This window comes from Trachurus trachurus, assembly GCF_905171665.1.
Source record: "Trachurus trachurus genome assembly, chromosome: 17".
Taxonomy (NCBI): domain Eukaryota; kingdom Metazoa; phylum Chordata; class Actinopteri; order Carangiformes; family Carangidae; genus Trachurus; species Trachurus trachurus.
This window is the reverse complement of record NC_139900.1, coordinates 30,653,747-30,674,674: the sequence shown is the minus strand read 5'-3', so window position 1 is coordinate 30,674,674 and position 20,928 is coordinate 30,653,747. Positions and strand designations below refer to the sequence as shown.

General features: G+C 42.2%; 2 protein-coding genes across 5 annotated transcripts in view; both read right to left on the bottom strand.

Annotated features, from left to right (window-relative positions):
• The window catches only part of LOC311000902 (tensin-3-like), a 31,793-nt gene extending 30,717 nt beyond the window's left edge, over window positions 1-1,076 (bottom strand). For both annotated transcript variants that reach the window (XM_083991782.1, XM_083991783.1), the window contains exon 1: window positions 681-1,076. The gene's annotated coding sequence lies outside the window, so the exon portion shown is untranslated. The remainder of the gene's footprint in view (window positions 1-680) is intronic.
• Window positions 1,077-1,928: 852 nt separating this feature from the next.
• Window positions 1,929-20,648, bottom strand: dspa (desmoplakin a). Of its 3 annotated transcripts, XM_083991676.1 has the most exons (25): window positions 20,526-20,648; window positions 17,756-18,060; window positions 16,600-16,684; window positions 16,131-16,249; window positions 15,493-15,628; window positions 13,492-13,617; window positions 13,270-13,323; window positions 12,991-13,158; window positions 12,757-12,861; window positions 12,569-12,664; window positions 12,358-12,483; window positions 11,944-12,099; window positions 11,668-11,822; window positions 11,070-11,196; window positions 10,782-10,968; window positions 10,448-10,671; window positions 10,127-10,308; window positions 9,813-9,951; window positions 9,424-9,617; window positions 9,116-9,278; window positions 8,806-8,889; window positions 8,572-8,679; window positions 8,223-8,321; window positions 6,261-8,075; window positions 1,929-5,696 (listed from the first exon to the last, which is right to left on the bottom strand). In XM_083991676.1, exons 2-25 carry the CDS (start codon window positions 18,037-18,039, stop codon window positions 2,487-2,489), a joined length of 8,142 nt encoding a protein of 2,713 aa, XP_083847802.1. In that variant the 5' UTR covers window positions 18,040-18,060; window positions 20,526-20,648; the 3' UTR covers window positions 1,929-2,486. The 3 variants fall into 3 exon arrangements, with proteins under 3 accessions (XP_083847802.1, XP_083847801.1, XP_083847803.1); XM_083991675.1 differs by lacking the exon at window positions 20,526-20,648 and having other exon boundaries at window positions 17,756-18,197; XM_083991677.1 differs by lacking the exon at window positions 20,526-20,648 and having other exon boundaries at window positions 7,578-8,075; window positions 17,756-18,196.
• Window positions 20,649-20,928: the final 280 nt, after the last annotated feature.

Below are 20,928 nucleotides of genomic sequence, written 5' to 3'. Positions count from 1 at the left end.
AAAAAGCCAGACTCTCTCGATCTGTTTGTCTCCATCATTTATACATCAGCACTTCAGTCAAAACAAACAACAAAATACAAAGTAGGCTTGTTTCTTCTGCCACTCTGTAGACTATTGGGTACAAGTCTTCCACAAGAATGGCCCCATATGTTTCACATTATAAAGGTCTACACTGAGGCCCACAACCCCAAATTATAACTACTGCACAACACAATTCATTGACAAAGTCAAGAAGACTATTAAAGCTAAAATGACTCAGTCAGGCCAAGCTTTATGGAAGGTCAACTCAAAGGCTTTCAATAATGCTCTTTCACATTGAAAAGGAAAAAAAAACATCAAAAGATCAGTGTTTGTTCAGTTTGAATGAGTCCCTTCTCTGTCTTCAGGGTCCTGCAGCACACACACATGCAGTCACACGCACGGGTCGCGCACACACACACCCCTGGTTTTACTATGGCTCAACGCCAAAGTAAATAAAGAGAGTGGTGCATTGTTTTGCTGTTTTGAATAAATGAGCAACTCAGTGAAATGTGACTGAGCAAAAAGCTAAAAGACAAGGAGGGAAATGGGGTTGAAAGGTACTCCAGAGTGTGGAGGTTTAATCCTACTGTTACCAGCCCGACTTTAAAACCCTCCCTGCTAATGATTGACCGTGGAAAAGTTCAGACACCGTGCCTTACCTTTTTCCAAACAGAGAGAGTACTTTGATTCTTCTTCTTCCCCCCCTCTGATTCCCTTTGTGAAACAGAGCTGGTGAGAGAGGAGTGGGGTAACGTCCTGAGCCAAAGAGCCCTCAGCCCGTCATACAGGCTTACAGCAGGCTGAGAGGCTCATTTCCCTCTGATGGAATGTGCTCCCAGTCTCTCAAACCCGATCACAGGCGCTTCTCCGAGCTCACTTTGTCCCGGCTGGACACGGCGCTCTCCTTGGGCCTTTTCTGTAGCTGGTGGGGGTAAAAAAAAATCGAGAAGCTGTAGCTCGGTCCCTGGACTGCTGCTTGCTGTTTCTGCTCAGCCCCCAACACACTTCCTCCAGTCCAGGCTCCCGCTGCAGCCGCCACAAGTCCTGGCACGGGATAGTCCTCCCACTGCGCCGCTAGGGCTGTCTCCCTTTTTCCCTCCCCCTTTCACTCTACCTCCCCTAGCTGTGGCCTCCACCCTCTGCCCCCCTCCATTTGTTCACACCCTCAACCTTCACACGCAGTCAGACTTCCTCCAGAATCCCCCCCAATAGGACCCCCCAAAATCTTCTTCATATGGACAAGTAGAGATTGTTTTTGAATGTTTGGTGCTTCACCATTATAGGTCATAAAATAAGCAAAAATTTAAATGTAGTTCATCACTGTCGGGTCACACCTTGTAATCTCATTATTAATATAAACATGAATGTGCATTATTTGGGTTGTGATGTCTGTATAATGTTCAAGTCACAATTGCTTAACTCCAAAGTGTTGTAGCTACTCTGAGGTCCAATGACACAATGTATGTCATAGGCTACAAGAAGGTAACAGGTCTCAAGCATAATAATAACTTAATTTACTCATTGGTTAATTTTTTCATATTATTGTTAAACTGCTATATGTGTATATTGATGTAAAATGTCATTATCTTTAGTGCATGAGAGACTTGTTTGATGATGTGATGATTGTTTCTTCAAGTCAACCATATAGGAACTAAACCAAAGTTTTATGTTATATAAAATCAGAACGTTTGTTGTCATATCTTTGGTAATATGTGGAGCTGCAGTTGTAGTGGGATCACTGGCTTGAAATTTGTTTTAGCATGACAACTGGCGCCATCCATAGGTGACGATGGAGACTGTTTTTTATAGAGATGTAAGCTGAACCCTTTCATCTTTTACAGTACTACACTGATGCCCAGCTATAGTGAATGGATGACTGAATGAATAAATGGAGTGGGATTGTTATGACAACTTTATTTTTCAATCACTTGAATAACATTTTAGTGCCAAAAAATATTCATAGTTACAATCAAAACTTTCTCAAGTCAGTATTTTAAGCCAAGCCTCAGCATGTGACAAAAAAAACTTTGTTCCTACAAAATAGTAGGAAACTTGGACTACATGAGTTAAACTGTGATAAACTAAGAATAAAAAATAGCTAAATCAATTCTGAGCACATTCGCAGCAACAACATGTTAATAAAAAAAAAGCCATATATTAAAATGAGCAATGACAAATATATTCATTCAAACTGAGCAAGGACATATATCATACTGAGAATTATGTTTAATATTCAATCACCAGATCAAATCATCAAAAACAGCAAACAATCAAAACATTTTTAAATGATTGAGATTCAGTATTTCAAAAAAAATCTCCCAAAATCTATTAAGTAGCAGAAAAATACTTTGAAAAGCAAATAGTAAAAAATAAAACTCCTCAAATTGCATAGGAACTGCCAGCAATGAGCCTAGTTTAATTGTTTTTTTTTTGCTCTGTACTACATTAGATAGATAGAGAATACTTTATTCGTAGGTGGTGCTACTGGAAGAGAAGCTGTAGGTGTAAGAAGAGGAGTAATCCACACTGCCTCTCCGAGATCCACTCCTGGAGCCAGTACGGGAACCAGCCCTGGACCCAGAGCGAGATCCTGGGTTAGAGACATTGTAAGGGCTGCTGATTCCCTTAGTGGACACAGAGGAAGCCTGCAGCATCTTCATACTGTTGCCTTCCTCAACCATGCAGCTGTCCATGGCATCCTTGTAGGAGATCTTCAGTTTTGTCTTGGGACAGGTCAGGCTCTTCTGGAGGTTTTTTGAATCCTGAAGTTTCTGGGCACCTTGACCATCAAGCCATCCCCTACGGATAGCCTCTTCAGTGGTAATGCGTCGTCCGGTGCTGGGGTCAATCAGGCCTCCTGTCAGGTGCTGGAACTCCAGAAATCTCTGACCTGCCTCATAAGGGAGCCATGCCTCCTTTACTGCTTCTGCTGCTGACATCTTTCTTTTTGTCTTCACATCCTCAAAACCAACATAGGCTTTCTGGGCAGGTTTCAGCTTCATAGCCATGCTTTCTTCAATGATGAACTGTTGGGTCGCATCCTGCAGTGTGAGTCGCTCGCCATTGGAAGGGTTGATAATACCGCCTGTGCATGCCTGGGCCTCAAGCAACCTCTGTGCTGTAATGGTGTCAACTATGCCTCTCCGGAGCCCTTCAGTGATTGTTATCTTCTCCAGGGTCTCTGTGTCAAATATGGCTGCCACAGGACTCAGATCATCATACATCTCAGGGGGAGAGACAGTAATAGAAATACTGCTTAAGCGTTTACGGACGGTAGGAGAGGACGGTGAGGCGTGGTTGGGGCTGCTGCAGGTGGCAACGTCATCAACGCTGCTGGCTGTAATGGTCATCTCAGTGCTGCAAGTTCTGCTGGTAATTTGGTCAGCAAACTGAGGTAGAGTTATCGTTCCAGCACGATACTGATCCAAAGACTTCTGTTCGATGATGCCACGCTCCAGACAGTCCTGAACATCATACTGGGTTCCTGTTTTCCTATCCACTATCACCAGGCGTGCAGAGCCATCTGACCCCTTAATTGTTATTTCCTCCCACTCACATTCCTGCTCTGACAGGTCCAGGAAGGTGTCATAGTCAATCAGCTCCCGGTGATAGGCTTCCCTCACTGACATTTCCAGCCCAGTGTCTGGGTCCACGATCACAACCCGCCTTTTGCGGAGGACATTGGTACGGCTTTCTTGTGTCTTCTGGAGCTTCTTCTTGTCCTTGAGAGGCATGAGTATTAGACCTGTTTTGGCGTCTTTGATACACTTGTCCTTCAGCTGAAGATATGTCAGGTTTTCCCGGGTATTAGGGTCAAAGAAGCCTTTTGTGTCATCTCCCTCATAAGTTAGGATCTCATTCATCTCCTCATCAAAATATCCCTTTTTATAGGCAACAGAGACATCGATACGGTGGCCTTGATGGGGGTCAATGATACCACCACTGGCAATTTGGGCCTCAAGCAGACGGATTCCGTGACCTCTTTCAATAAGTTCTTTCTCAATGGCCTGGAAGAGGGAGATTGTCTTTCCTGTGGCTGGATCTCTGTATCCAGTTACTGCCTTCTCTGCGGACAACAGCTTATTCTTAAACTCTTTCCCTATCAGGCATCTCTTTGTGGCTTCTTCCACTGTTAAGAAGACATTATTGATGGGATCAACAATAAAACCAGAAGCAGCTTGGGCCTCAAGAAGCTCCAGGGTGGTTCCTCTCATGAGAAGGCCTTCCTTCATTGCTTGATAGAGAGGCATAATTCGGTCATTGGCCTCATCATAGATACCTGCAATACAGGTAGAGCCATGCAAATAGGATTTCAGCTTGTCTTCAATGTCTTTTATGGTGAGCTGTCCCTCGTTGAGCTTCTTCACATCACTTTCTTTCAGAAGTTCAGCATCCACGAGGTCTTTGATAGAGACCTTGCCACGCATACCATCAATTTCCATAGCCTTCTCTGGACCAGGGAGCAGAAGCAAGCCAGAAGCAGCATCCACTGTACATTTCTTCCTAAGGTCATTATAGCTGATCTTTTCTCCTGTTGCAGGATCCAGGTAGCAGGTGGGTTTCTTGTTCAAAGCCCTGTAGAGGTCTTCATCAATAAGATTGCGATCCAAGGCCAGATCTTTTGGAAGGAACACACCTAGAATGGGATCCAATATGCCTCCTACAGACTCCTGAGCCTGCAGCAAGCGAATGGCTGTGTTTTTGTCAATACGGCCCTGTTTGCAAGCCTGGCCCACAGATAAAACTTTGCCAGTGTATGGATCTTTGAAGCCTGTGCTAGCTGCTTCAGCTGTCACCAAGACGTCTCTGTCTTCTGTGTCTACAATTCCTCTGGAGCAGGCAGTATCCACGGGCATCTTTTCATTAAATGCAGGGTCCACTATGTAACCTGTTGCTGCCTGAGCTTCCAAAAGCATGATGGCACTCTCTCGGTCGAGGAAGTTCTTGTTTTTGGCTTCAGTGAATGGCATTTTCCCATGTGAACGTGATGTCATGCCAGCGATAACGCCAGTACCCTTCAGGCTAAGCTGAATATCCACTGCAACTTCGTCCACTGTCTTCTGTCCCTTTAGGAGCTGGTCAAGAATGGATTTACTGATTATACCACAGTCGCAAAGCTGGTGGGCTGTGACTTTGCGGCGCACTCCATCAAAAATCAGCTTGGATGGATCAATTTTTGGGGTTGTCTCATCTGTTTGGATCTGCTTGCTCAGAGTATAAGGTTTCTGCTGCAGCCTCAGTATCTCTCTCTCTAGGGCATCTCTGTTGAGAGCCAGTTCTGACACTTCCTTTTCAGAGGTGAGCAGCCGGGTCTTGTATCTCTCCTCAACACTCTTCAGCTCCCTCATGAGCCTTTCGATTTCATTCTTCAGGGAAAGCCTCTCACGATCAGCCTTGTCTCTGTCTGATTCACACTGCCTGATCTTGCCGTCTCTAAGCTCATATTGACTCTTCATTTGGTTGAAATCCTTGAGGATGGAACTCTTCTCATCCTGCAGCCGCTGTTTGTTGCGGAGCTCAGTCTCTAGCTGGAGCTTGATGCGGGTGAGCTCCTCTTCAATGCGCTGATGACGATTCTTGTCCTGCTCCAGCAGTTTAAGCTTTGACATCAAACTGTCTCTCTCCAGCAGCACCTCACTGTATTGGGTCTGGGAAGTCTGTACCATGATGGATGTCTGTGGAGAGAGAGGAGAACACGTTTTTATGTCTGTATACAAGTGTCAAAACATTACTTTCACATTGGAAAAAAGGTACAACTCTGATCAGTGAATCAATTGCACATGAAGCAATATGTCATATTGTAAAAACTTATCAACATATAAAACTGTCTCACAAATGACTGCACTTCACAAATTGTCATCTAATTTGTGATGATAACCCACTTTCATGTCCTTCAATTGTCAATACTGTTTGAGTCAATTTGGGACAAACACACAGAAATGTGTGCATGCATTTCTAAAATATCAGTTAGTATACAGTATTAAATAATGTGATTGTTATTGTATGAGTAGAACTTCCTGGCTTAAAATGCAAGGTAACAAGTGAACATCATGCATATCTAAGCAAAGGCTTTTGCTATTAGGTAAATTCATGCAAAACATCCAGGATTGCCACAGATATATAACAAGACTACTTTGAAATCAAGTTCAGTCTTTATGCACCTACAATCATTCATGCAAAAGCAGAAAAAATTAGTTGTATTATGCGGAGGTTTATCCTTCAAAATCCTTCAAAAATACCTCAATTGTTTGCTTTTGGAATTTGTTTATTTCCAATTTAAGATTTTCTCTCTCCCTGGTCAGGTCATTGATGAGAGCCTGGAGCTCCGCTGTCTTCTTGGTACTACTCTGAAGCTGGACATGCAAGGTTGAGATCTGAGTGGCAGTTTCTCCATCAACAGCGTCTTTGGAAAGCTTCAGCTCATCTCTCTCCTGCCTAACGGCCCTCAGCTCCTCCTCCAACCTCAGTCTCTCCTTTGTCAGGTTCTGTGTCAGAGTCTTCAGCTTTTCAATCTCTGTTGTATATTCGTTAAGTTGGCGGCTCTTCTCCTCAATGGTCTTATACAGGCTCTCATTACGTTGGTTGAGCTCATAAATTCTGGCCTGTTCCTGTTGGAGCTTTTGTTTCAGAGCCTTCAGCTCAGCTGTTACATTTGCCAGTTCCCCTTTAGTGACAGTATGCGCTCTCAGGCTTTTATCCAGAGCCTCCTGAAGGGCCTTCAGATCCTGCTCATACTTCCTTCCAGTGTTGGAAGTCTCTACTTGAATGGATTTCAGTGTGGTAATTGTGGTTGTGTGCTCCCTGCAGGTATGTGTCATCCTCTCCAGCTCAGCCTCCACTCTCTTTCTACGTGTGAACTCCTCTTGTGTTGCCTTCTTTTGCTTCTCCATCTCAGCCTCCATCCCATCCAAAGAACATTGAAGTTCCCGGATACGACTCTGCAGTCTTGCAGAACTCTGCTCAACTTTGGTTTTCTCACTGGTTTGCTTCTCCAGCTCCACTTGGATGATGTGGATCTCCTGCTCTGACACTTGGAGCTTCTTAATTGCATCCAGATAAGAGGTGTTCTTTGCCTTCAGATCCGCCTCAACCTGTTTCAGGTGATTGATTTCCAATTCCAGGGCTCTCCTCTTCTTTCCCTCCTCATCCAGATTAAATGTTAGCAGGCTGATCTGTCTGGACCTTTCCTGATGGTTTTTGGTCACTTCCTTTAATTTGAGATCATCCTCTTCTCTCTGCTGTATGAGGGATCTCAACTGCACCTCCAGCTCACTGCGCTTCCTTGTCTCCTGTGTCACTGAGGCCCTCTGCTGGCTAACTTCTTGCTCTGCTCTACATTTCTGCTCTTCTGTGTGCACAATGGACTGTCTCAGTCTCCTCAGCTCCTCCTCTAAATCTCTCTTCTCAGCAGCCAGTCTATCAACTTGCATTCTCAGCTCTGCAGCATCTTCTTCCTTCTGCTGAGAGGCCTTCAGAATTGTGGTCTTGGTAACGTGGATCTGTGTCTCATATGTCTGCTTAAGCTGACTAATCTCCTGGGTGCACTGTGTTCTTACCTTTGAGATTTCAGATTCAGCATTTCGTCGACGTGCCGCCTCCTCCTCTAGCAGTATCTTCATCCTCTCCAGTTCACGTTCCTTGTCACTCACAGTCTTCTCTAAGTCAATCTTGGTCCAGTTGAGCTCTTCCAGTTCTTTCTGTCTTCGGCGAACAGCCGCCTCATACTCTTCTTGCTGGCTGGTGTAGCGCTCCTCTGCCAGCCTTCTTTTCCTCTTTTCCTCATCCAGTTGGTATCTAATGGTGGTAAGCTGGTCATTAAGATCTTGAAGCTGCTTGCGTGTGCTGTCAAGGCTATCCTTGGTTGCAGTAACTTTTACTGCTGTGGTTGCCTTCACTTCCTCCATAGAAATGATCTGTTCTCTTGCTTGAGAGAGGTCCAGCTTGTAGCGGTTAAACTCATCCTCCAGAGACTTATTTTTGCTATTAGTATCCCGGAGTGTCTCCTTCAGACGCCTCATTTCGTCCTCCAGCAACTCAATCTTGGTGTTCCTCATCTGAGGAGAGCAACAGAAGAAGCCTGAGTCAACTACTTCCATATTGTTGAATTAACCTTATCTATTTTGTGTTTACCATACTTTTATGTTAACAAAACAACAATGTTCAATGAATGATAAATGGAGTCATACAAATCCAGTATTTACCTTCAGCTCTTCCATGTTCTTCATTAGCTCCCCCAGGAACTTGTAATAGTCACCAGAGCGGGTAAGAAGTTCTATGTAGCGAGACTGGAGATCAGCCGCCTGATGGAATGAAAAACAGTGGATGAATACTGGTGTTGAGGTATCAAAAACATTCTAGCTATGGCATTCAATGACATTTGCTGTTTAGGCATTGACCTTTAAATTAGCAATATCAGGAACATACCAATGTATATCAAATAGGTCAATAATCATTTACTGTAAGTATGTATTAACCGTGATATATATTTTTTATTTGCTTGCCAAATGAATATTACAATTGTGTGACTTAATGGAAAGTCAGTGCAAATACCTCTTGTCTGACCACAGAGGCAGGAGACTGCAGCATTGATTTCTTGATAGGAATATTAAGCAGAGTTTCCAGGCCTGAACTGTATGAAGCCAGCTGTAACTCATAGTCCTGTAAACAGAGAACACACTTCAGCTTTAGTTTGTCACTGTTGTTTGCCAGCTTGGCATTATATATGAAAATATTTCAAACTGAAAGAAAAGAGTGGAAAGTCAGTCAGTGAAACTGACTACAAACCTTGATGGATGCAGCACATGAGTCTGCATTTTTATGCACACCCTCAACTTTCTCCTTCTTTCCTTTAATTTCAGTGTGGAGTGCCTGTGCAATAAGGAAAGGGGTGTTACATTTTCACATTAATCAAATCATCCATATGTGTATTAAGTAAGTCTGGGACATGTTCCACAATTGCTACTGTGTAATGTATAAAACCAACACACCTACACTAAAGGCCATCAGCATCTCAATTAAAGTGTAAATGCTGAATATTTCCAATTTAGAAACAAATAAGTTCAAGTTAAATTATTATTATTGATTCCAGACATGCCTTCTGTTGGTTGAGGTGGTCCATGAGGGTCTGGATGTCATGGAACTTAGCCAACTGAAGGGTTTCCTGGCGTTTCCTGGCATTGTCCATCCACTGATCCAAGGAAGTACTGGTCTGCTGGTAATTTTTCAGCTGTGTCTCCTGCTTCTCCAAGTCCCACACTCTGAGGGAGGAAAGAGTGGGAGGAACAGGAAGGGATGATGATATTTTCAACACTGTTACTGGCAGTAACAAACAGAGGATATGGAAAGATCTTCAGAGATAGTGAATGAATGTGTGCATACTGTATGTGGACTGTCCTGCTATACCTGTTATCAATCTGGGTTTGGATCCGGCGCCAGCGGTCAGACAACTGAGTCACCAGGTCTGAGTATTTGGACAAGTCCACATCACACTTATGGAAGGACTCAGAGATTTGATCATTCCAGTGCAGTGCTTTAGCAAGGTCAGACTCCATGGCTGTCAGCAGGTCTCTTTTTTGCTCCAGTTCACTCTTCATTTGCTATAAAACAGAATCAAACAAGAGACAGATAAAGAAAGATAAATTGCAGTTGAATGTGTATTTCTGTTCTAGACTATATGCTGCTTCCTGTTGTATTATTGTTGGCGTCCTATTAATCTACACTGTTTTACATGTTTGATCAAAATCATCAAACTATGAAGCACCTCTAAATCAAATATGGAGCATGTGTCAAACCTTTAGTGTGAACTGATAGTTTTCCACTTCCCGAAGGTCCAGAGAGGAGGTCTCCTTTTCCGTGAGCCGGGCCTCATGGACCTTGATGATATCCTCAGCCTGGAGAAGGTCCTGAAGCAAGGCCTTCAGAGCTGACAGTCTGTTGAAGATACAGGATGATTAGAGTAAATGCAACAGTTAATGAAATAAAAAGTGGGTTCAGTAGCTACAGCTGTGCTATCCCCCAAGTTCTGGTCCAAGTTCTTACCGTGTTTTTTGCAGTAAACATTGTGGAATCAACAAAAAAGTGGTGTAATTAAAATGAAATGATGTACCTCTGAAGGTAGGCTGAGTGGAGACCCCGCAGGCCACCCAGTTTCGAGTTGATGACCTCCAGTTCAGTGCGGAAGAATTTGGCTTGCTCTGAGTCCTCAGGTACCCCTTCCAGGTGCTTCATAATCTTTTCTCTTATACGCATGTATTCATCATAAATCACGTCCAAATCTTGGTGTACAGACTGGAAATCAATATGTGACATTAATTAAATTCAATACAATACATTTCTTAGAAAATGGGCATGTTCACTTTGAACCTTCACAACTGTGCAGGGACCTTTTATATATTAACCCCTTGAGAAAAATGACTGTGTTACATACCTCCAGCCGTTGGATGTGCACGGAGCACTCGTGCACACTGTTGTCACCAAGGCAAACATGGAGATGACTGGTGAGGTCGGACTCAGCCAGCCCCAGCCTGCGTCGTATTTCTTGCAGACTAGTGAGCAGGCCAAGGCTGAGGGTGGACTTGACATCAGGCTTGGGGGGCTTGGGTTGTGGAGTTGGTTTTTGGCATTCAGTTTTTGTTACATCCACTGTATGGACTGGTGAAATTTTTGAAGATTATCAATTTAGGGAGGCAAAAACAACAGTGCACTTGTAAATTTATAGGACTCACAAATAAGGAATAAAGTTAAAAACATTTAAAACTCACTGTAGGTAGGCAGCTGGATGATCAGTGAGTCATAGTAGTCCTGAGCCTTGTCAAAGTGACCCTGGATGGTTTTCTTGTCCTCCTCTCCAAACAACTCAGAGTTCTGGCAAGTACGCTGGAACTCTTGGTAGTGAGTCTCCAGTCTTTTGATGATGCTGCGGTACTCTTCAGGGCGCATCTTGGACAGCTGTCAGATAATGGTGAGACAGGTTAAGCAAAAGACACACAGTGCACAAATGGTAAAAATGATCGTTAAAACTAGAACTAATAAATGAAATGCATTCTAACCATGGCAACAGTGAGAGTGTTGATGTAATTGATGTCTTTGAGACAGTACTGCCATGAGATGAGACTCTTGATGTTGATGTAGAGCTGATTCCAGATGGCCATGATGGCTTCATAATACTGCTCATTCCTAGGAAACAGAACATGCCATCAATCACTTATAATAAAAGTAAATCTTGGTATAAACGAGACAACAAACTAAACAGACATCATGACTAAACAACTGAGTGTATGCATACTGCATTCTGTGTAATTTAGAATGAATAACAAAGTATGTGCAGTAGTATTTATCAGATGGATTTTCTAATTTTCATTTGTTCTGTATGGTGACTTGCTTTGTTCTAAATTGAGAATATTTTCTTTTTTCCTTGGTCTTATCTATTTGATTATAAAAAATATATATAACAAAATAACAGCTCCAGTTCTCCTTCTGGAAATGTGTAGTGCCACAAGCTATACAGTATAGCAACATTACATTTTGGAGTTCAAGTAAATCCACTTCAGCTGACAGGATTTGAAATATACTTTGACTTATATGTGAAGAGTATTTTCTCAGATTATGGTTGATCCACATTCTCCTAGTTCACTGTGTGTTTCTTACTTGGTAGCGAGGCTGATGCTGAGCGGGTTTGGTGGGGGGATGATCAGACAAACAGAGGGAATCAACATGTCCAGGCCTCCAGGTCCTGTCACGAGCCACTTGCTGCGCTGCGAGTTGTCCTTAAGGATGCCCTCATTTCCCTTCAGGATTCCTTTCTGTAGCATTAAACCAAACATACAAACAGAGGAAACACTGAGTTATACTTGTAGTATGTCATTTCATTCTCTGTGTCCACACGTGTGCGAATGTGTGTGTGTGACGGAGAATGTATCTCACCTGGTCTTGTTTAAAGTCACATAAAGCCTCGACTATGACAGGACTGCTGCTGCTCTTGTCCTCAGGGTTGCGAGGTTTCAGCCTGACAATACTTTTGGACTTGTTGACCAGACTTTGGACCTGCCTCTTATTTTCCATAATTCGCTCTCTCTCTTTCTGTGAACATGCAAAAATAAAATTTGTTTTTCAAAGGGTCACTCTACATTGTGACTAGCAGCTGTAACATTTGTTCATTCAAACTCCAAGATAAGTGCAAACACATTCCTTTTGTTCGGTCAAAGGAACTTGCCTAACCAGCCGAGTGTACATGCAAACGCCCAGGTCACTGAACAGGACAAACTATCTGAGAATGTTTTGTGCTTCACACCTGTGGGCAAGTATGCATATCATGGACATGACATAATAAAATGATACCTCCAGGGCTTTCAGGAGGTCAGTAAGGTTATCCAGTGGGGTGTTCTTGTTGCAGGTGAATTTGCTCCGGATTACCCCATCCTGCTTTTGCAGCTTCGAATAGGTCTCATTGGCCTCCTTGAAGAACTGGAAATGGCAGCAACACACTTTGATGAGTATTCACATGTAAAACGCACACTGCTCTAGAGCAAGAACAGGACTGGGTACTTACTTGGCTGTAGGCAGCATTCTCCTTCAAATGCAGATGGATACACTTGGTGATCTGAAGAAGCCAGCTCCACTGGGTCTGCAGGGTATCCATGTAGGCCTGTGAGCGCACACAGAGACATCAGTAAAAAGCCACTGGATGATTTTGCTGTTTGAGATAGAACAAAACCTAGAAAAAACAAACCAACTCACGTCAATCTTATCAGAGGCAGGATGATTGTTGTTCACGAGTCCATCAGCTTTCACTTTTAGTTTGTTCAGCTCCTTCTCTTTCTCCTCCAGGTCCCTCATCAGCCTCTGTCAGCCAAACAGAAAGTAAGCAACCCAAACATTCACTATTGCGACTAAGATTTAAATGATGAAGGAATAAAACACATCAAATGTAGACTTGTAATCAGATCATGAATTTCAGCCATAGGTTCTTACTGAGTAGCTCTCTTGCTTCTTGGGGATGTACTGGTCGATGTTCTTGTCTCCCCAGTCAAACACAAGCTCCTCCTCCTCTCTCTCGTTCACCCACATGATGGCTCGGGAGATCTCCTCGATGATGTTCTGGAGCTCACGCAGCTGAATTGTACGGCTGTGGGACAATTTCTAAGACAGACAGAGTATGTGAAATTATATTTTTTAAAAAGCAACAAATGGTGACCATACATCACGCTGCTGATTTTGATAAAATAAAAAACTAAAGAGATCTGGTGCTACCTGCAAGCTGTCCCATTCTTGTTCCAGGATGGAGAGGTTGTACTTGTCTCCCCGCTACAGAAAAACCCAAACACTTAGGTTATTTTTCAGTTTTAAATACGATTACGAAGTATGATATTCATGGTATGTAGATGGTCACTGTCCTTATGTGTAAAGAATAAACATTAGTCTACAACAGTCAGTACAAGAGGTTCAAAAACACGACAGAGAAAGACCACTCACCAGTTCATCTCTTGCACGGTCTACTTCTTGACTCCTTTGAATTGAACTGTGGGTTTTGCTGTGGCCTAGGATTTGGTTCTCTATGGTGGCTGCATCGTCCCCCCATGGCGCAGTCTCAATCATACGCTACAAGTTACAGAAACACAATTTGTTACTATTGTAGATATTATATATATATATATACTCATTGCAACAGACAGTTACAATGTCAAAATCTACTTAGTAGAATCATAAAGGCCATGTTTCTTTGGGTTTTTTTTATTGGTTCAAAAGACTGGACTTTGTTGGCCTTTCGGTCCTCTCTGAAAGTTCTTTTGAGGTGTGCTTAAGTTTTTTGTGTCGTTTTATTGGTATCAATCTCAAAAAGACCAGAATTAACAATGGATAGTATATCTCACAGTTCACTTACATCTATTAAATTTACAAAACACCTGCCCTATATTCATTGTAATACTGGAGCTTGGCACTGTGCAATGTGGACAACAATGAAGCTCTATGATACAGAAAAATAAGGTATATCAGGCTTTGGCAATGACTGTTAGTTCAATAAAGTCCTTTGTTTTAATCTATAAATGGGACTGGTCAACAAAAGACAAACAGAATCACCAGCTATGCTTAATATTTCTTGCTGTAATTCACCTAAAAATCTATTTCCACCTCTGTCCTCCAGGTGTCAGCATATCATCATGAGGTCTGTTGTTAAGCAGGAAACTATTCCAACTATTCCCCCCCTTGTTTGCAGCCCTCAGCTTTGATAAGAGCACACCAACCTCGACCAGTCCCTGCTCTGTACTGACATTTTTTTTCTCTCTCTCTCTCTCCTCTGTAAATTCTTTTGTTCTCTCACCACTCCCTTTTCCTTGATTATGGCGTCGCTGACACTACACGCAACATGTTTTTTATGACAGCCTGCCTGAGTGCAGTACTATAGTTTAATGCCTGATGGGGAAAGGTCAACAGAGATAAAAACAAATGTCAGCAGTGGATCATCAGGTGGTACGTGTCCAGCTGGAGTAAAGGAAGTACCTAAAGTGCGAAGGCTGAGACAAAAATATGTGAAGAAATGTTTCTATATCAGCATACAGGGAAATAATGAATGATGAAATATAGGTATTTCAGGCTTGAAGCAGTGACAGAATGACAGGGTGTGTTTTGCTTGGGTGGGGGTGGGGGAGGCAGAGTGTAGAAGGGCGTTTTCCCATGAGTGTGTTGAGATCGACTGACCTGCCCTGTCCCGTAACAACTGACTCGGTCGTGAGTGTCATATTTCACACTACTTTCCTCCTACTTTTTTTGACTGCTTCTTTCTCTCCTTTTATCACTCTATCAGTTTCTGCCTTCCTCTCTTTATCTCTCTTCTCTCCCCCGCTCTCTCTCTCTCTCTCTCTCTCTCTTCCTCAAATGGCAGAGCTCTTCCATCTCCTTTGTTTCAATCCCCCTGCACCTCTCTCGGCCTCTTTCACTCACGGATCGGGTTTTGGCAGCGTGACCAGATGGTTTCAGTTACAGGAGGTCAGTATAAGTGATCAGGTAAGTGCTCCCCCTCACCCCCCAAAAAAACAGAACAAAAAACAACACACACACATATGCATCTCCACCCTTCACGTAAAAAAAAAAAAAAAACTGTGTACACTAGTGCACCCATACAGGCATGTACACACATGCAGGTGCAATTATTCATACTGCCCCAACAGGACAAAAAACTGCCGAGCACGGGTTTTACTGTGTGATGATGTCACTCAATTCATTAGACAAGCAAACTGATGCTGGTAACAGTTCAGTATTGTCATCTAACAAAATCCTGAATATTTACATGCAAGGTGTCTTTACTGTAAAAAAAAAAAAAAAAGTGAATTACTGACTTTTTTGGTTTTGTCTGACGTCACTGCATAACAGTGGGATTTTTCTTTTACAGGTGATTTTGCTCATTTACTTCTTCAGTGTTGATTTCAATGATATCAATCCATGTTCTTAGATGTCTCTGAAGTATGAAGAGCTTACCTTCTGTTGGGTAATCCAGCCCACGGCATCTTTAAAGGCCCGCCCTCCGTCAAGGGAGCCCGCACTGCCCCTGGGTCGTCTACCATTTGTATATTGCTGGTGGATGGCAGCATGCATGTTCTGAAACTGATCCACGCTGTAGAGTTGTACAAAAAAGGAAATACTTTTTGAATCTTTCAAGGGCACCCAGATCTCATGACTTCAAACAAGTCAGGTGGAAAAATGCAACTGAATGAAGCCATGTGGTAAGTCTCCGAATAAGGCTTGGTTCAAGTATGAAAATGAATTTCATATGTCACTCGACAAAGCACCAACTACTGCAGGGAGACTCACTCAAAACTCAAACTCAACTCAACTCAAAATGTATTTATAGCACATTCAAAAACAACCTTAGTTGCCCAAAGTGCTGCACAACATACATAGAGTCAAGTGCTAGCAATATAGATAAAACAGCATAAATCATCAAAATAGAGTAACAATAAGAACAATTACTAAGATAAAACTAAAGAGATTGTTAATACACTCAAGTGTATTAACAATCATCAATGAACACAATGCATGTAAGCAGCACACATGCAAACAACACACAAACTTTAGAGTGTGCAAAGGCGCACGCCCACTGAGACACTGCATCTTACCTTCTGAAGACATCATTAGTTATGCGCATGTGCTGCAGCTCTCTGCCGCAGACTTTCAGCTGGTCAATAAATTCTGCAGACACCATCAACAGCTTCTCCACCTCCGCTGGAGGGCCCCCCTATAAAATCACACAAAAGACACTGAACTTTTGCCTACTGTTGGATTATACTTGATTTGGGAGATTATCTGTTTTACAAGTCCCATCCTGCTTGCATATCAATATTTTTTCTATCCTGGCTGATACAGCCTCATCACACACATGTAACCAGAAAAGCATGCAACTGTGTAGTCCACTAGCCAGAAGGACAACCTTATCTGAATGAACCTTTATGATAATTTTACTTCACAGCCAAAATAAGCAGCCATTTTGTTACTCGGATGATTATTTTACCTACCACTAGAGGCCAAAATAAACTAATGACATCAGTTATATTCAATGTGAACACAGTGTGTGCATGCTAGACTTACACCATTGAGAATCATCTTTGCTTTCTGCAGGTAGTCATGACATTGATTGGTCAGGAAAAAAGCTCTTTCCTGAATAGCCTGCGCACTGAAAAGAAGAGAAGACATTGTTTAAAAATAATAATAATACAAAAGACTTGTATTTTCATCAGTCAGACAATTTTGTTTTAGAGAAACAGAAGTCAGATGATTTCTCAAGCTTTAAATAAACAGCATTTCAGATATTTAAATTAAGACACAACAGACTCAAGCTTCTAATTGAGCATAAAACAACAAGAATAAGGTATCAAGATCAAATAAAGAATAAATAAATGTCAATAATTTAAAAAGTTTTCTAAACTATCATTTTAACTGCGTACTTAATGATCTTGAAGTCTGGTGCAGTTTGTTTTGCAGGACATGTAAATGGGTCAGTGAAGAGTTACCAATATAAAACACTCACAGACACACTTCTTCACTTTGAAGAGCTTGATCCATATCCTGTATTTAGCTTGAACCTTTGTTCACTTTGAGTTAAGCATTAAATGAGACCCGTTTAAAAAAGAAAGACTGAAAAGCTTTGACACAGGCACGACTATTACAACATTTGACACTAGCATCATAATGAATGATGGTGGTGGGCGGATATTTAAGGGGTGTGTGCATGTAGGACTTATTTTCTATTGTGACTCAGAATATTTGGCAATACTGTAGATGAGTGATGATACAACCACTTGCTGTACATGTCTTTGGAGAAAGGAAAACTACAGTTTTAGCAAAGAGGTCACGACCCGAAGACCCCGTCTGAAGAAAGGTTTTGTTGTTTTTGTTTTCTCGGGAAGGAAATCATTTACACTTGGTACAGTAGGCTCCAAAAGACAAATAGCTACTTACTGGAACCAGTGTGACGACATATTTGTCGATTAATATTAAATAAAAACAAATGAATCCCTCAAAAACATTCCCCAACGAGTGTTTTTGCATTAAGGTGACATGACCCATTGTTACGTTAAAGGTGTTTTCACGATTTAGTAGTTTTGTCGCCCTATTTGTAACAACTAGCAACTTTTTTTTTTTTTTACCAGCCTACGTCACAACTGTACTCATTTATATTTAATGGTTAAACGGTGCACATTTCATACTGTTTTGTCAAAGCAACAGGTGATTTCAAAGCTCTTACCTATATGCACCACCTCCGCCGCCTCCTCCTCCTCCTCCTCCACCTCCACCACCACCCATGCCACCCATAGTCTTCTGTCCTGGGAACCCTCCGCCGCTGTGCCAGGTCTTGGACATGGTGGAGGAGTACGCGTATCCACCGCCGACCGGTGCTGTCTGGTAATCCCCCTGGAAGTCGTTCCCACTGACGAACACTTCGTTTCGATAACCTGCATTCAAATCCGGTCGTGATGAACTTCTCTGACCCAGAGTAGCCAGTTTGGAAGTAGAGCCGTACAGACTCATGTTTGCCGAGTTGTGTTACGTCTTTAAAAAAGAAAAAAGTTTTTGTTCTGTTTTTTTTTTTTTTTTGCTTTGCTTTGCTGTCCAAGACAGCGGCCAGTCCTTGCGCCTCTCCCCGCCCAGTCTCCTGTTGCGCAGATAATGGTCTGCTGTGAATAGACGGAAGCCGGTCGCTTATGCATAGGCTAGAAACCACACCTTGCTGTGTTTACGAAACACTCCTACAACCTCTAGCTTGGGTGGGAAGAGTTGTGCTTAGGCTGTCATGTCATTCTGTAAAATTCGTGGAAAGTGATGTTGCAATCACAGCTTTGATTACTAAGCAGACTCATGGTGAATTACAGTTTCACTTACATAGAGCTTGGGAGGTGACATCTTTGCCTTTGTCTTGACATTTACTATTTGCCCATCTTATTACAAAATAAGCTTTGTGTGCCAGCTTCAAAACAAACTGAAAAACGTCAGACAGGGTGAATCATTTCTGTGGTAGAGTTAATACATAGTAAAGGTGTGTCTAATGCTTTGTGAAATTAGTATAATTGCTTCAAACGATCAGTGTCTGGAGAGACTACTAATGTCAACCCCAAAAATTACACTTAGGCTACCATTCATCTTATCAAAGGACTGCAACTGAAAATTAATCTTCTGACAAAAACTTTCACATTTACAGTGTCATTGATCACTATTTACTTTCTATGTTATTGATGAAAAAATAATATGAAATAAATATTAGATTTTGCTGTGGACCTCCTGTCCCTTTTTGGAATTCAGAGCTCTTAATGAGTGCACAGACATGTAGTATCCATGTTATTTCTGTTTTTGTGTCCTCAGCCTATGTGTTGGAATGGATGTAAACATCATAGCGATATCATGATGTCCTTATTTAAACATTATAAATAGTTGAAATCTTGATACAAATATCAAGGTAAAAGTGCTCACTCATTCCTACTTTTAAACTCACTGCATAATTATTCAAAATTCATGCCCTCTCTCAAGATCTGTTCTCATGGTAAATTACTTTGGGCATTTGCATTCTCCCTTTTCCTCCCTGTGACAGCTTCAGCATCATTTAAACGCTGGAGAGTGTCATGCCCTGTTGACAGTAATTATGAAATACAGCAGCCAACACACTGAATCCCCAGTGAAAAGAGTGGAGATAATGGTTGCGTCAAGAATTTGTCACCCAGCGTTCAACATTCTTGAGGTCAGAGGGAGTCCATTTAAGGCTTAAATGGACTCCCTTTGAGTGCTCAGTGTGCTGTGGAGTTTCTTTCACTGACACTCAATCAACACCAAATCATTTGTAGGAATAGAGATTCTCCTATTAGGCTTCTCGGTTTACTTTTCTTGTATGTTTTTTCACATGTGCCTTTTTTTATTACTCTCCTTTAGCGTCACCATGTCTTCACCACTTTATTATCTATTGGCAAATAAAAGACATCACAGGCAGGTGTGTCTCGACTTTGAAAAGTGAAAGGGAGGGAGGAGCACGAGGGAGGGCATGCAGGGAGGGTCATGCATACCTAATGTAGTCAGTATGAGGCAGAGTTGAAAGAAACTGAATGGCTAAAATCTCCACATTTACTATAAAATATCACAAAATAATAATGCAGTTAAAAGTAAAGTCTTATCTGTCTTTCTTGTCTGACAGAGGAAACTAAGGACTTTGATGACCGACATATTGTGCCCTCTGGTGTCTCAGCCCTGAGCTGCCGCCATTACAGACATAACTTCTCCACTACATGACAGAGAAGTGTGAGAACAGAGAGAAAGGGAGAGACGCATGAGGGGAGGGAGAGGGAGGCATCGTCATGGGTGAGAACTGAACCAGTGACTTGTAGAGACCAACGCCCTTAACAGGAATTTTAAATCAACTAACCATCGCTATTGCACTCTTGTACACATTCAAATACTTCCAGTGTGTGTATAAAAAAAACAAACTTGGCACAACTTGCCTGTCCTGGATATTTGTATATGAGTGTACAGTAATTATTATTTTTTACTTCTAGTTGTAACATGACAGCCTCATCTGTAATAAAGACAATTCCTTGAGAGGCCATTTGCAAACACTGAACACACCCTGGACACTGAGACACACCCTTCACCCCCCTGCTCCCTCCCCGCCTCTGTAGGCTCAGGTGGGTTTGCTTTGCCTGTTTTTCTATTCTCCAAACAAAAAAGGCTTTGCAAGACAGAACATGTGCAATTTTCCAAACTAACTCTCATGCCAAAAGAGAAGCAATGAACAGAAGGACAGTGAACCTTGCTGTACTGTATAATGAGAGTAGAGGCAACTAATGGGAACCAGGCCAAAACGTGTGAACAGAAGGGCTTTGGCCTTATTATATGAAAAGTTCTCTGTCAATATGCACATGATAAATGTCTGCTGTATTTGCATATTACTTTTTCAATAAAAAGAAAAACCGGCAGGAAATTTGGCTGCCTCAGTGAGGTGTAGCAAGGGTTGTTAAATTGGTTATACTACTTACTGTATCTGTCACCATGAGCTGGAACCACCCTTTGGCTTATCCCCGTTCATCCTCTGTGGCTGTCTTGTGTCTATACTTCCTCTCTGCATTGTGTAACGAGGGTATTTTGAGGAGAAAGTAAAAGGGTTTGCTCACTGTCTCTACAACCTGGCTTGGAGTAAATATTTAACTTGGTGTTTGCTTTCTGGACTAAAACCTAGCGTGGATCACCGCTACATTTCACAGATGCAATACAGGTTTGGCGCAAAGGTGAATCTGTCACTGACATATGTCACTTACAACAAACTGACCTCTGGGATGTAAAGCCAAAATGTCTGAGAATGAAAAGTGATTCATAAGGCAACGCAAGGACAACAGCAGGTTAACTGTCACAGACTGTGGTGCATGTTTGGTCCTGTGATTC

Excerpts from the sequence above, each read along its gene's own strand:
- dspa (XM_083991676.1), bottom strand. The coding sequence starts at position 18,039 with ATGAGTCTGTACGGCTCTACTTCCAAACTGGCTACTCTGGGTCAGAGA. Across the intron at positions 13,618-15,492 it reads GCTGGATTACCCAACAGAAG|CGTATGATTGAGACTGCGCC; the intron begins GTAAGCTCTTCA and ends TGTAACTTGTAG. Across the intron at positions 11,823-11,943 it reads GTGACTTTAAACAAGACCAG|AAAGGAATCCTGAAGGGAAA; the intron begins GTGAGATACATT and ends TTAATGCTACAG.